Here is a 15952-nt window from a genome sequence, read left to right on the forward strand (position 1 = left end):
ACGCAATGAGCTCACAACTTATATCCTTGCAAGGCCATGTGGTCAAATAACATCTTTCACAGTATTCTTATAAATACCACTCAGCATGCTATGAGGTTAGTAGCAAAACTGAAAACATGTACTAAGCTATTCAAGACATGTATTAAGCTACTCTAATAAAAAGGTATCACTATATATTTATTTAATTTTTATTTGTTAACCTTTAATCCTGTGACTTTACAGTGTCTGGGATTCGGCTGGTGAATCAGCACTCTGTCAGGTTCTTAGACGGGCTTTTGCATAAGTTATACCTCGTATCTGAATAGCATCTATTCATGTTATATACATTGTATGCATCTGCAGCAAATTTAAAAAAGAAAATGATACATTTGTTTGTACTGCATTTCATAACTGCACAGGATACAAAATTAAAATCAACTCAGATGTCTTCACTTAGCATACTGGGAAACATAGTTTTCTACTTAAGGCGTTTCCCTCGCCAGTAATTGCCACCGCAAGACTTTTAAGACTACCATTCCCGTGGGGTACTGCGCTAGCAGCACTGCACTGCAGGTAGACAGGCCTGATCACTCAGGCGGATTCAGCAGCTTTAGACTCCAAAGCAGGAAGTCCGGGTTTCCCTTTTATGGAGGCCGACGTGAAGACGCGAGACATAGGAGAGCTGACGTAAGAGGGGAGGCGGGGCCGGGTTGGTAGGTTGTCGCTGGTAGCACGGGCATACTGTAGGGAGCTGCCAGATAGTCTAACGCTTGTCTGTGTGGAGCAAGGCAGGCGAGCGAATACTTCCCTCTCAGCTGCTCTTTGCGGGCGAGGCTTGTTTTCAGCCTCGCGCCTTCAGCGGTTAGCAATCTCTGCGGTGTGCGTGTGCGAGTGTGCGCGCGCGCGCGCCTGTCCACCTACCAGCCCGCGTGTCAGTGTCCGCGCGACTAGCCCGCCGTCAACCGTCTCCTCTCGCGCCCAGAGTCGCCGAATCGCCACCTTCTTCTTTCCCTTCACGCAAAGATGGTGGACCGCGAGCAACTGGTGCAGAAAGCCCGGCTGGCCGAGCAAGCCGAGAGATACGACGACATGGCAGCTGCTATGAAAGCTGTAAGTCACGGAGGACCCCCGCCCACCCGGTTTATTACTGCTAGTAATCTATCGGTTTGCATAGATGAGAAAGTGGGGAAGGAGGGGGTCATTGTAGTTTAATCCCTGGAGGGCCGAGCGCAGCCGGCTATTCTTAACAGATTTCTTCGTTAACCGTTAGGTGCAGGTATCCGGTGTGTAATAATTCTCCTTAGGCTACAAACTATTTTATCTGTGGTGGGGGTGGGAGAATACGATTCTTGCCCGTCTCGTCGGGTGGTGGGGGTGGGGTATCTTTACATTGTCAGGGGGAATTCTGTGCATTTGGGTAAATTCCGAATAGAGCGGAAGGATCTGAAGGAGAGGCTGCATGGAGCCGGTACGCCGAAGGGGGGTAAGAAATAACCACGTGAAGGCGGTGTCTCGTCCTCTCTGTCATCGAGTCTGATGCTGGGGCGGTGCCTTTCCCAGCGAGCCTATCTAATTAACCGAGTAAGTCCTGAACAATCCTCTCCCTCCCCTTTTCCTCCTCCTGCTTTTTACCAGCCCAGCTCTTCTCTAGAGCACAGCCGTTTTGATCCTGCCCCCAAGCTCCCTCTTCAATGCATAAGATTGTACTTCCAACCCACTCCCTGTTATAACACACCCCTAATTATAGTACTAATATTTCTTTTTCTTTTTTTTAACTCGGGGGTTTACAAATTTCCCAACATAGCTTCTTCCCAAAACATACACTTAAAAGGTCCCCCTCCTCCACCCCCTGAACTAGTATAGCTCCCAGAGTACGTCTGACCATTTACTGCTACTACATCCTGAGTCCCAAACACTTATCTCTACACAATATGACACAAGCAGTCTAATAGTTTCTACGTCTTCGTCAGTTTTTTTTTTTTTTTTTCTCTTCAAACCACCTTTCCTCTTCCACCTTGGTTGTATCTCTGTTCTAACGTTATGAGCTCCCTCCCTGGTTATTTCTGGAAAGTGAGATTGTGATACATTTCGGACATAATTATTTGGGGTGACTTACAAGGTCTGAATTCCTTCTTGGTAATAGATGCATTGCCCTTTCGACTGTCGCTGCCCCGAATATGGAAAAGAGACATGTTGCCAACTTCTTGAATCTTAGTCTCCCGTTCATGTGTAATTCAATTTTATATGTAATATTTCTAAAGGTGTGCAGTGGACTGTTCTTGGTGGATTTTTCTTTTAACTCCTTCTTTTAAATTAATGAAAGTAAAAGAAGGGAAAAACTCTATTCCAGAAATTTTCTGTAAGTATAAATTATCTGATCTTAGGAACAAAGCAATCGTAGGAGGCAGTATCAAGCCATTCCAGAAGATTCTGCATTTGTCATATTGCAGAGAAAGTCTGGACTAGGTGGAAGGGAGGGGGGAGGGAGGGGAGAGTTGATGTAAAGGGAATAAAATCCATGTTTTAAATTTATTTTCCATTGGTAGAGGGTTTTTTTTTTAAAGGAAAGGGTGTTTCCTTATACCGATGACATGAATACTGAGTTAGATCCACACACCAGACAGAATGCGACACTCCTATCTGCCTATATTGCACTAAGTAACCTTGCATTTGTCAACTGTCAAAGCTTGTGAAGGTGGAGTAAAATTAAACAGAAAAAGAAACTGGGCATATATAAAATCAGATCTTTTGCAGTGCTTTGTGGTAATTGTAGTATGATTTTAAGCACAGGTCATATACTTACTTTTTGTGTTAAATTTTCCATTATGTGTAGTGCTTTACATTTTGTATTTGCATGCATTTTATTTGGCAAGGTACAGCTTTTGTTCAAAATGGAATGATTATGTTGAAGTTTTGCTGCTTTTGAATTTATAACTGCTGCCAGGCTTTATGGTTCATTCTGCAAATTGGGAAAGGAGTATACATATTTGTGATTCAATGTCCATGTAATTCTGAGTTAACCCATTTTATAACACCTCAGCTAACTAAGATGGAATATCTTTTGTTTTTTGTGTACTCTGTGGATATGATTTTTTTTGTGTTCAGATTTCAAAGGCATCTAAATCTATTCTTAAATAGGGAAGGGGGGTTGGTCCCTTTTCTTTTCCTCTCCTCCCAGTCCCCAGTTTGCAGGGAGACTTGTGACCTCGCATTTCCATAACATGTCACATAAGGAACTTGAAACTGCAATGCACCCAGGTGATGGAGGACAGTATGCAGAGGGCACTGGTTCAAGTCGATATAGAATTGGTCTCAAGCATTTAACCACCGCCCATTCACCAAGGAAATTATTCATCAATCAAGGCTTCCTTGCCATTGTTCAATCACTAGGTTCAAAATCCTTAGATTTTCTGTTCTTGTACTATTGCGATAGTCTGCCAAATATTTCAGTTGTCATTATTAAAGTAATGTAGTTGTGTGTGTTTTATTTGGACAATAGAAATAAAGGTCAACAAGAATTGTAGGTAATTTTTTTTACTGAAATGCCATAATAGATTTTTGACCAGCTTTTGAGAGCTATGCTCTCCATTAGGTCAGCGCAGAACTGATGACGAGACCATACCTTTCAAAAGCTTGTCAAAAATTTATCCAATTGACAGTGTCCCCTATAATTTGAGCTTCAGGGAATAAATACAAAATGTGTAGTAGCCCTAAATCAAAAAGCACAGTTTACAGGATTGGGGAAAAAACAGTACTTAGCACTGATTTGTAAATCACTTGTTATTGATTTGGTATTAATTATCCAGGAGGTGGAATATCTTTTAAATATTTATTTATTTAACGTGTTTTGTATACTGTCATTCGGTTTCGCCATCAGGTTTACAGTGCTCGTGAAATAATCTTGGTTACAAAAATCAATGTAGCAAAAAGTCATCAGGAAGGAAGGTTTAATATTTTTATATAATTTTATTTAATTTTTGCATTTTGTCAGTTCTCAATTACATCTTCTGTTTGCTGCTGCTCCAGTGTTCTTAATGACTTTTAGCCACACATGTTAAATTATGATGTAGCTTCCTCTGCTTTTCATTAGTCAATAGGTATTGTACATCACTCTGTTTTACAAATGTAATACGAGGTGCTCAATCAACAATTAATAAACATATTGCAGTTAAAGCTGTTGGCTGGAGAACTTCGTGCTGCTTCTGTACTAGATTAGAGAGCAGACAATGTAGGCTAGTGATCACTGATATTCTTGGAAGTACTGACTATGAAGGGTTGGCTAACTTTTGTCCCTCAAGAGCCACAAACAGGTTTGGTTTTCAGGAGCTCCACAATGAATATGCATGAGATGGATATATATATATACACTGCCTCCATTGTAAGCAGATAATTCATACATATTCATTATTGATATCCTGAAAACCAGGAGTGTTTGTTGCTCTTGAGGCCTGAGTTGGCCACCTCTGAACTACTGGGGTCATTGGACCAGATCATGGGATTTAATCATTTACTAGTTGACTTAAAATACTACCCCTCCAAACCCCCCCCCCCCCCCCAAAAAAAAAAAACTATTTGACTACCTCTGTAGTTTTTGTAACCAGTCCAAAGACCATTTATTTGGATTTTTTTATATTCTGCTTTTTCGCACTTTTTTTTTAAGCACTTCAAAGCGGATTACCTTCAGGTACTGTGTAGGTATTGTAGTCCTCTATCATTTATTACTAGCTCATTGTGGTTTAGAAAACACTGCACTGTAATGTGTGCTACCACTAGTGATTGCATAATCAGCACAAAGTACAGCTCTCAAACAGGCCGATTCAGTAAAGTCCGTGGGAGAGCGGGCAAACTCCCGCTCTCCCGGCGCGCGTACAGGCCCACTCGCCTGTGTGAGCGATACAGTATTTAAAGGAGGCACTAGGGACACTAGTGCATCCCTAGCGCCTCCTTGACAGGAGCGGCGGCTGTCAGCGGGTTTGACCGCAGATGCTCAATTTTGCCAGCGTCTGTTCTCGAGCCCGCTGACAGACACGGGCTCGGAAACCAGACGCTGGCAAAATTGAGCGTCCGGTTTTTGATGTGACAGCCACCGGCCGACTTAAAAAAAAAATTTGGAACTTTTTTTACTCTTCGGGACCTCCGACTTTATCGCCATGATATTAAGTCGGAGGGTGCACAGAAAATCTGTGCACTTTCCTGGTGCTGGAAGAAATTAGCGCCTACCTTTTGGGTAGGCGCTAACTTCTGAAAGTAAAATGTGCGGCTTGGCTGCACATTTTACTTTCTGAATCGCGCGCGAATACCTAATAGGGCCATCAACATGCATTTGCATGTTGAGGGCGCTATTAGGTTTGACGGGCTGGACGCGCGTTTTCCGCCCCTTACTGGATAAGGGAAAACGCGCGTCCAGTGGCAGGTTAACAGTGCGCTCCAATGGAGCGCACTGTACCGTATCGGCCTGAAAGTGAAGCCAATAACTTTTGGCAAGTTTCCCAGTAAATCCAATGTGTGTGTGTAACTTGACCTTGCACACTCATTGTAAGCAACAATATACTAGGCCAGTCCCTGGATCAAACCATAGTGTTAGTGTGGTAGCTTTAAGAACTGGATCCCATATTTTTGGGAAATGTCCAGGCCTGGATACATTACAGAAGTGGTGTGCCCAGGCCCTAGGAAGGAGTGAAGATGACTGCCACTATTGTGGTAGTGCCTACAAACAAATGAGCATATTCTTGCTTTAATCAGAACTTTTATTTTTTTTTATCACCTTACCTGAAACTTATATTCATTGTTTCAGTATCTCTATTTTCTTCCAAGAAATATTATGTGACTTTCAACCCTACTTCTAAGAGATTGCTGAGGGAATTCTATGCCAAAAAATTTAAGATTTTTTTTCACTATTCTGTTCAGTATTCTAAAAATCTGCAATTTTTAATAACACAATATAATCACTTTTTCAGTATTAATTTAAACTGCAAAACATAAACTTCTAAAATAACTGTATTAGTCATAAGACGATGGAGTACTCCATCCCATCCATTCTCATCACCCTACAAGTCTGATCCATCCATTGTTCTTTCCCCTCCCCTGATCTAATTAATCATCCCTCAAGATCAGCTTCCTTTTGGGGTGATGGGGAAGCTGTAGCAAATTCTGTGCAGAATTACACCAAGAATACATTTTTATGATTTCTTTTTTGGTTGTTTTTTTGTAATAGACAAACTGATCATGCCCATATTCTTGTGCTTTGTTTTCAGCTCTGGGAATCTTTTTTACATAAGTTCCCCATTTTCCCCAGAGTTTAACTTGTTGCATCAGTTATTTCCATTTTTCCCCTCACTGATTGATTATATAACATCTCTTCTTGCTTGGATCAACCACTTATTTTCAGGAGGGTTACAATAGAGTGCTTCTTATTTTCAAGAAAAACATTTTATAAACAGTGTAAATCCTTCAAAAGTATCTTATTTCTAGAAGCAGAGGGAGGTAACTTTTAAACAGTTGATGCACATTTTTGCATGTTTGGCTTGTGCCCAGGGACACAGCCATTTTTAAGTAGGGGTGTGCCTGTGTACACAAATGCTGCTTTTACTGTGTAAGTGGGGGGGATTTTACTAGACAAGTACTAATGCGATTACCAGTTTTTTCAGTTTGTTCCCAGTTTGCCCAGGCAAGGGATAGGACCTTAGTTTAAAAGTCTCCCTTTTACGCTGTTAACCCCAACTTTTAAAACCCTGCTCACTTCTACCTTTTTTTTTTTTTCTGACTTCTGCTATGGATGGCATATTAAAAGTTGTGTAACAAAGGACCCTGGCACACACTGGTTTCATTGTGAGATCCAGGAATGCCCTGCCCCTTTCTCGGAACATTTATTTGTGCACATAGTGGCAAGTACCCGCATACACAGGTGCCTTTTAAAATCTGCTTGGCATTTGCTGGCCCGACTTGTGCGTTTATCTCCTGGTTTTCGCACGCTCATGGCTTTTAAAGTTCACCTTTATCTGAACATGTTCTGCAAAGGTGGTATTTTTGTGAATCCACTAAATCTATTCATGTTCCTCTTGGGATTTTCACTCATTGCTCTCCAGATCTGCACTCACCTAGGTCAAAAGGGATTAATTAGTAATCAGTAGCATAAAACTTTCAGTAGTCTTCAGTAGATGGTAGCTGATAAAGCCATGTACTGTGATGCAATACCACATTAGATAGCACATTTTGATATCGCTACCCTGTGTGTGTTCTTCTTTTTCAGATCTTCTTTTATTTTTCCTGGTACTTTTCAATATTATATCAATGGAAGTGACATTTTCATTGAGTTTTCTCCTGATATGTCATTTTCCACTTTTTTTTTTTTTTTTTTTAACATTGAAATTCCCAGGGAGGAGGAAAAACTGAAAATGAAGGTCCCTAATAGTTTAGATTAAGATCATGATTGTTCTCCAAAGAAATTTGTGGATTCATAGCAGTAGGCCATGCCACTTGTCACAGACTGCCTTGAGTTTCTCAAGCGGAAGTTGTAAAATGGAGAAGGCAATTGACTCACAATTGTCTATCATAATTTTGATATCTGCAGGGCATTTATTCCTAATATCTAGTCACTTACAGTTTCACCTTTTTACCTATCCCACATGGGTCACAGGACATCATCGTTGTTAAGAACAGAGTAGTTCAGTCTTCTGTATGCATACTTTACTTCTCAACAGTAAATGCATTTGTAGGAGAGGTCCCTCCCTCAGGCAATGTATTTAGAGCTATTCTAATAGTTAAAGTACCCTTTGAGTTTTAGTTACAAATTAAATCATTTTGGGGGAATACTTATCTCATCTGTACAGCATGGATAATCTCCAACAAATTGCTCTATTATAGTCCCAAAACAGTCTAAAAGACTCTCTTGACTCTGAGAAAATGTACTGTTATATTTTTGTTTGTCACTCCCAGCTCAGACCATGTTCACCAAATAGCTGCATATGGAATGACTACTTCATTTACGAGTAGTTCTCCTATGGAGTTTACAATCTAATAATGTTGTCTAGTTAAGACAGACATCAAGACCAGCTTCAAGAAACTTATTTTAATAAACCTGGTTAAACAGCAAGGCTTTTATCAGAGAAAATTAGGATTTAAGATTTAAAAGTGAACCTCAGAAAAGTGTGTTGTTGTTGTTTAAAGGCAGGGCTTGAATATGGCCAGAGGAGGCATGATGTATTAACTCCAGAAAGCTGTTTCAGGTATAAGATGCAGCAAATTGGCACTTGGCAATAGAGTTGGATATAGATAAGAACAGCTTATCTGGTGAATGATGTCCACAGAGTGAATTGAGAGAGGTAGAGTAATGAGGATTATTAGAATGTATGTGCTTAATAGGTGTATAGTAGCTTGTTGTTTTTCAGAAGTGGATTGGGGAATAAAGACAAGTCGAGCAGCTGAAGTTGAATAGACAATAATGGAAGTTAGTATAAACATGTGAGGAGCAGATTGCAGTAGTCTCTATAAGGGTTTTGGTAGTGTACTTTTAGGAAGGAACAGGTTTTAATGATTCTGCAGTTTTGGTTGTATGCAGATAGGTGGGGAGCAGTTCGATGATACCAAGGTTGTAGGTTGAGGGGACTGGGAGGATCACAGTTATCCAAAGAGGTAGAAAAAGGAGGAAATGTGAAAATGTTTGAGCGGAAAAAGAGAGCTAATCTTTGCAATGCTAAGTTTTTATAGTATGGTAGGATATCTAGGAAGAGATTTGGGTCTGGATTCATGATGAAACTTCTGGTGTAGGTTATGGAGGAGGCTACCATAAAAATGGATGTGAAACTAGTAGAAAAACAGAGCACCCAAGGAAACAAGTATAAAGAGAATGGGTCCCAGGCTGTTTGTCTATCCACATAGCACTTGGCCTGCCCTCTAATCCTTATTTTAATGGTTCTTCATGGAATGGCCTCTAATTTTCTCAATGTGACTCTTTTTTAGATTATCATAAAGTAGAGCATCCGATTTATACAAGGTAATATTTTCATTATTCACTATTAGAGGCGATCTCCTTATTTACCCAAACTTACCCTACTTCTTGCTCACACTGTGCCTAATGTAATAAGGTGTGCTCAGAAGAGCACACAAAACTGCAGTTGTGCCCAAGCACTAACTTCACTCCTGATGAAGCAGGAGTTCTGTACATAAAACTGCTTAGTGCCCTTGCATGGAAATCCCATGTTAATGAAGGCATTAGTTGATACCCCAATACAGAGAGAAATTTAGATGAAAAAGCAAGACAGCTCTTCCATATCTATTGGGTAATCCTATAAGAACATCTCTAGCTGAAGGCAGGTCTCATTGAAATTGATTACACCATATACAGCTACATTAATAGGCCTTCAGGCATACTTAATGGTATCAGTGGGCCTCAATAATGCTGAAGTGTGAAAGTGAACAAGCATAATCTGTTATAAGGCTTGAACAATCTTTCTGGTGAATAGAAGGAATGACTAAATTCACCAGCTTACAGGGGAAAAAAGTTACAGAATTAATAATTTTAAAGATTTAGAAAGACAAGTAGTTCAATATATTTGGGTGCCACAGGTCTGATTGAGAAGAACTTCAAGCACATTTTGATATGCTGCCCATTCGATATTACATCTATGAACTCCAGAAGGAGGCTGTTTGGTACAGTGCAATTAAGGACATTAGTAAAATTGAGTGAAATCATTCCCAACATATGCTGGTTTATGAATAAGGTTCATTCCTGTTAAGGCATGGTCAAAACAAATCCATTTGGAGACACTGCCCTGGAGAGGTGCATTGGCTTAACTCATTTTTTTCTTAGCGTTGTGAGTTTTGCTCCTGATCTGATTATAGAGTATAGTTTCTGGCACTGGTGTTATTCTATGAGCAGAAGTAGGAATTTTGGTGCTGGGACCTGTAATTAAGATTTATGCGCAAAGAAAATCTGTGCTCAAAGCATTTTTGTGTGCATGAAGATACAAACTTTTATGTTCATTTTATTAACTGCTAACAGTTGATCATTGAGTCGGATTTAATTTTTTTAAACAAAACATATGAAAGGGGAAGGATTTACTATCACTAAATAGGAAAGAAACATGGGGAATGGTCAGCTAATCTGAAAGTAGCCAATCAATGAGCCATATATAGGGAAGCATTAAAACTGTGCTCTGAAATTCAGCACACAGTTTAATGCACTGGCTAAAGAAAATTGTTTAATTCCCAATACAGTAAGTTAATGGTTTGCTAATGCATTGGGAGTTGGTGTACTGACTTGCAGAATGTGCATGCAACTTCTTACATGGGCTGAACACAGATTCTGTGAAGATATCTACAATGTGCACAAGTTTAAAAATAAGCACAAATTGTTTTGTGTGCATAAAACATGCATAATTTATTTAGTATTAGGTTTTTATATCCTGAAATTAATTTTGCTTTTTTAACTTAGTAAATTTCATATCTACAAAAGAAACAAATCCCCTAGAACATAATGAGCTAAAAAAAGAAAAAATGTAATCACTATATAGTAGTCAGAGAAATTTAGTTCATAGTTAAGTAAAAAAAAAGAAAAGAGCAAAGGAAATGAGATCAGAAAAATTTATCCTTTAGAAATCCAACTACAACATAACAAAACTTTGGTAAGGTGACAGAAACTAAAACAGGGTATCTAATAAACAAAATCCTTAAGAGGATTGGCTTTCCAAGATGCAACTAGATTTAACATTAGACTAATCAGCCTTTTTTTGAAAAATGAAATCACCTGGTCAGGATCATAAAATGGTCAAAAAGTGTTATACTTTGCAGGATAACGCAGTGAGTAAAAAAGTCAGGTAGATCCTCAGCTGTGCAGTGTCTGAAACATAGAAATGACTGCAGAAGACTACCAAATGGCCCATCCAGTCTGCCCAGCAAGCTTTCATACTTATTTTTCTCATACTTATCTGTTACTCTGACCGCTGAGGTCGAGGCCCTTATTGGTCTGGAGTTTAAAAAAATAAAATAACACCCTAGCATAGATAGACCATACAAATACCTTTGCTCAGAGCATAAATCTATATGCTCTGGTTCCTAGTACAGGAGAGACTTAATATAACTTGTTAGCATAATGTCCACTGGAGTTAAGCTTCAAGAAAAGAGCCCACTTTGGGGTGCATTTAAAATTTAGTTTGTAGTTCTCTAGATGCCATGAATCAATCACTTTTAATTGAGGGGGATAAATTTGGTTAATAGCTAGAAGCAACTCCTTAGGCAGTTGCAGGTTCTCACAAAGACCACTAAAAGTCTGAATTATAAATTCATCCAAGAAATAAAACTTCCATGTGTAAAGGTATATTCTTTTGGCCACATTCTCCAGGTTCTGAAGTGCTCTTGAGAACCATTGGCCTTAACAAGAACTGCAACTTGAAAGGACAAAACTTATTTTCCAAAGCCTCCAACTTCTATGGAATTTTCTTCCTGCACTTTCAAGTCAAAAAATGTTACAACTGAGTATCAATTTTAGTGTAAATTGTAGTTTCTATTCTTGCCTTGCACATCAACTCCAAGGTGATGGATTCAAATGAAACCATTGCTTCATTGAAGATCCAGGGAAAGGGCCAGGAAGTAAGCTCATCTTGCTTGCTGCCATATATGACTGCACCTCCTTGAGGCTTTAAGCTGGATGAAATCTGTACTACAGACAATGACTAAGGTCTTGCAGGAACATCTCTGAGAACATCTTTATTTAATTTATTTTTTTAGCAACCTTAGGGCTGGATTTACTAATGCTGCAAGGCATAGTGAATTCCGCGGTGGGGAGGGGGGGGGGGGCGATCCTGCGGTAGCCGGCAGCAATCGCACCTCTGCGGTGCGATCACTGCTGGTGTCGCGCCAAATAACTACACCATAAAAGGTAGTTATTCGGCGCGAAACTGGCAGCGAAAACTAAGCGTACCTTTCACTGTCGGCGAAGTCTTCACAGTGTCAGCCCCGGGGCCGCCCCAACTCCTCCTCTTCTGGGGCTGACTCCGCCCCCATCTTGGTATTGCATGCGATAAGGGACTTTTCGCCTGCGATCCACTTGGTAAATGACCCCCTTAGCTGTTAATTCAGGCTAGGAGTCTGTTTAGCTCAGAAGGGTCATTGGACCATATCTGCTGTAGTCCAGTGACTCTGATCCCTATGTCAAAAGTTATAGCAAGCATGAATTATCCATTGGCCCAACTGTTGTAGATGTGAATTTGGGATCCATGGAAAGTTAATTTTCTTAGCATTCAGATAGGTGGAACCAGAACCAGTGGGTTATGCACTTCTACCAGATGGAGACAGAGCAAAGTTGATGTCAATATATAGATATATATAATCTCCCTGCACAGATGTAAGCCTGCCAGTATTCTGCCTCCAGCAGATGATGGATGTGCATCTCCCTACTGGGGATTGCTTCAAAAGTTGTTTGTTTTTTGTTGTTTTTTTTTATAGAAGAAGAAAAGAAAAAAAAAAGTTTCCCGTCGATAGCAGGGCTGAATTAGCCATGCTGTCTGGGAAGTGCTGCGATCCCGGGTATGTGGAGTTTCTCTTAGCTGATCAGTTTTCAACTCTGCATCTGCGCGGTCGTCTTCCCACGCGGTTCCCTCACCTCTTCAGTTTCTTTTTTTTCCGCGAGACGTTTGCACGCGGGTTTTTTCCCTTAGCGAATTTGCATGACTGGATATTTTTTTCGTCTATTTTCGCATTTTTTTTTCACAAATTCTCATCCCAGATGGCTCTGAAGCTGTCTGGTTTCAAATATTGCCATTGTGGCAAAATTATGTCCATCATGGACGGATAATTATTGCTTAGGCCCGGACCATGATCAAGTCATGCCGGGACTGCGGCAGGATGTCTCCGGGCCCAGCGACATGGGGCCACAAAGATGGAGAGGCTCCGCATGAGATCTTCGGCCCCACCATCTTCCGTCCATTCCTCTCCGGGACCAGCGAAATCGGGTAAGGCCCACACAAAGCAGGCGGCCTCGCTGGGACCAGCAGGTCTCAAGAGGTCCGAAAAATGCTACAGGCCAGGGTGTCATACACCCTCAAGGCCTCGTTCAAAAGCCGTGAATCCGGCAGAGGGTCTGCGGCGCAAAATAGCGGCGGGTACTTTTTAGGAGCCTGCGTCGTCAAACACAACAACGCTTCAAAATGCACGAAGCATAGATGATGGAGCATCCTCCATGCGTTGCACGGAGCAGATACGACGCACCCACGGAGCATAGATTAATCAGGAACGCTCCTACAGCACATGGCGCTAAAACGGTGCACCTCCAATCACCAGAACGAAGTGCATTGGGCAAACATCGCCATAAGTCTCTTCATATAGCTTCTACAAAACAAATAAGATCAAGAAGTTCATCAAGAATGTCCTTAATTTCTGATGTAAACATTGAAGGCTTCTCGGCATCGGAATCTTTATCAGGCCGTTCTCCTAGTAGTAGTTCTTTGGCCAGTCTCTCTTCGCTTTCTAGAGAGAAGAGACGTTCTCCTTCCTTGCAAATGTCATTAACAAAACATATTTGCCCTTCACCGATTATACCTCCTCAAGGGAAAAGCACCTGAGGACATTTTGCTTGCGGCAATTCCAACGAAAACCCCAAAGCAAAAGCTACACATTCCTCCACAAGGTACTTTGGCAGCATTTACTATGACGAAAATCTCAGATATTCTCAGCTTTTTTTTCCCAAGAACTGGAAAAAACAAAAGAATTACCACCACAACATTCTCCAGAGGGTTCTCCTGCATCGCCTCCAGGTGCAGAACCTCTTGAACCGGTAAAAGAAGATACTGCAACTCAACCCATCAGCCCAGGTTCTCCGGAATCAGTTCATTCTTTGAATTCTTTGACGGGAATGCCATCTGACCCTCAGGAAGGTTTACCTGAACCGTATTCTCCTCCGGAGGACTTGACTTAAGCAAAATTTATTGAGAAAGTAGGCAGTCTTCTTCAGGTGGAAACAGGAAGAATACCTGACCCCAGAGCTGAAATGCTCGGTATATTAAAAATATTCAAATCTCCTCTTGAGCACACTGCTCTTCCTCCTCATTCAGTATTAGAAAATCAACTCTTTAAAATTTGGAAGACTCCTTTCTTATCACCGGTTACTTCAAGAAAATTGACATCAAATATAAGATGCGTAATTCACCAATTTAAGAGTCTGCCCAACTACCCCACCAATCCATTGTGGTAGAATCAGCCTTGTCCAAGGCAAAACGGAATAAGTTGCATTCAAATACTCCACCAGGCAGAGAGAATAAATGCCTAGATTTCTGACTACTCAACAAGCACAACAGAGAAATTCAGAATGACTTCTCTCAAAAATATCCTACCACTGATTCAGCACAATGATTGGCTATGTTCCATCGACCTGAAGGATACATATTCCCATATACCAATTCACCTGTCGTCTTGGCGTTACCTTTGTTTCCAAGTTCGGGATATACATTACCAATACAAGGTTCTCCCATTTGGCCTATCTTCAGCCCCAAGAGTATTCACCAAATGTCTAGCAGTGGTGGTGGCTCACCTCAGGAAACTTTCGATCCAAATATTTCCTTATCTGGACGACTGGTTAATAGTAGCATCGGATCAGTCTACACTGAGAGATCATACAATACGCACGATCGAATGCCTTCAGATGTTGGGATTTCTTATCAATTTTGAGAAGTCTCACCTACAACCAACTCAGATACTTCAGTTCAGTTCATAGGCGCTGTCATACACACAGTCAAACAGAGCGTATCTTCCTCCAGACAGGATGCAAAACATACAATCATTGGCACACAGCCTACTTCACAGAAACTGGGCATCTACACGACAGATTCTCCAACTTCTGGGTCATATGGCAGCAGCAATCTATATGGTTCCTCACACCAGACTTCACATGAATCGCTTACAATGGGGTCTAAAGACTCGGTGGTCTCAATTCATACAGCCACACAACACCAGAATTCAAATTACAAATGCAGTGAAAGAGGACATTCGATGGTGGCTCCTCCCCAGGAACCTTTCCTCGAGAGCTCCATTCTGTTTACCGCCTCATCAGATAACTCTGACCATGGATGCCTCCAACAAAGGTTGGGGCTCACATATGGGGAAATGAAAACTCAAGGTCTGTGGACCCCTCAGGAATCTACATATCAGATCAATCTCCTGGAACTAAGAGCCATTTGGATGGCACTTCAAACGTTCTCGGATCAGATAAAGGGATCAAGCCTCATGGTATATACAGACAACCAGGTAGCCATGTTTTACATAAACAAGGAAGGAAGGTCTGGTTCCTGGACTCTCTGCCAGGAAGCAACACGAATTCTACATTGGACAGTCAAAGCCCAAGTGTCAATATGTATGGGTCAATATGTATGGGTCAATATGTATGGGTCAATAGTATGGGTGATCCAATGCATCACCCATACTAGAATTAATAGCAACTCACTTAAATCTGGATCGTCCAACCATAATACTGGGCGATTTTAACTTACATGTCGACGACCCCATTCGCTCTACCAATTGCGAAGCTTTCCTAACCGCCATGTCGGCATTAGGCTTCAAACAAATCATAAACAAACCTACCCATAGAGCAGGCCACACCCTGGACCTTATATTTGTTAACTCAAACATATCACACTCAACGCCACCTACATGCCAACCAGTCCCCTGGTCAGACCATACTTTAATATCCTCTGCCTTTTCGTTGGAACAAACAAGCAAAAAATGCGTCCCACCTCCAGAATTTATATACAGGAAATCCTGCACATCAGAGGAATTACACAATCATCTGGTCCCAGAACTCCCACTAATAGACATCACCTCAGCCAACGCAGCCCTTCACTCTTGGAACAAGATAACAGAAACAGCAGCAAACAAACTCTGTCCACTGGCAACAAAAAAACTCAAACAGAACACTTCCAAAAAACAACCTTGGTTTAACGAAGAACTTCAAAAACGCAAACACACACTCAGACAGAAGGAAAGCAAA

At 41.1% G+C, this 15952-nt stretch overlaps 1 protein-coding gene across 2 annotated transcripts in view; it reads left to right on the forward strand.

The window, feature by feature from the left end:
* Nucleotides 1–674: 674 nt before the first annotated feature.
* The window catches only part of YWHAG (tyrosine 3-monooxygenase/tryptophan 5-monooxygenase activation protein gamma), a 134339-nt gene continuing 119061 nt past the window's right edge, over nt 675–15952 (forward strand). Inside the window, exon 1 of one of the 2 annotated variants that reach the window (XM_029612650.1) lies at nt 675–1089. In XM_029612650.1, coding sequence (XP_029468510.1) covers nt 1003–1089 — 87 coding nt within the window. In that variant the 5' untranslated portion in view covers nt 675–1002. Of the gene's footprint in view, nt 1090–1358; nt 1561–15952 lie in introns of those variants that run through there. The other variant, XM_029612652.1, reaches the window with a different exon arrangement.

This window comes from Rhinatrema bivittatum, chromosome 8, assembly GCF_901001135.1.
Source record: "Rhinatrema bivittatum chromosome 8, aRhiBiv1.1, whole genome shotgun sequence".
In the NCBI taxonomy this organism is placed as follows: Eukaryota; Metazoa; Chordata; class Amphibia; order Gymnophiona; family Rhinatrematidae; genus Rhinatrema; species Rhinatrema bivittatum.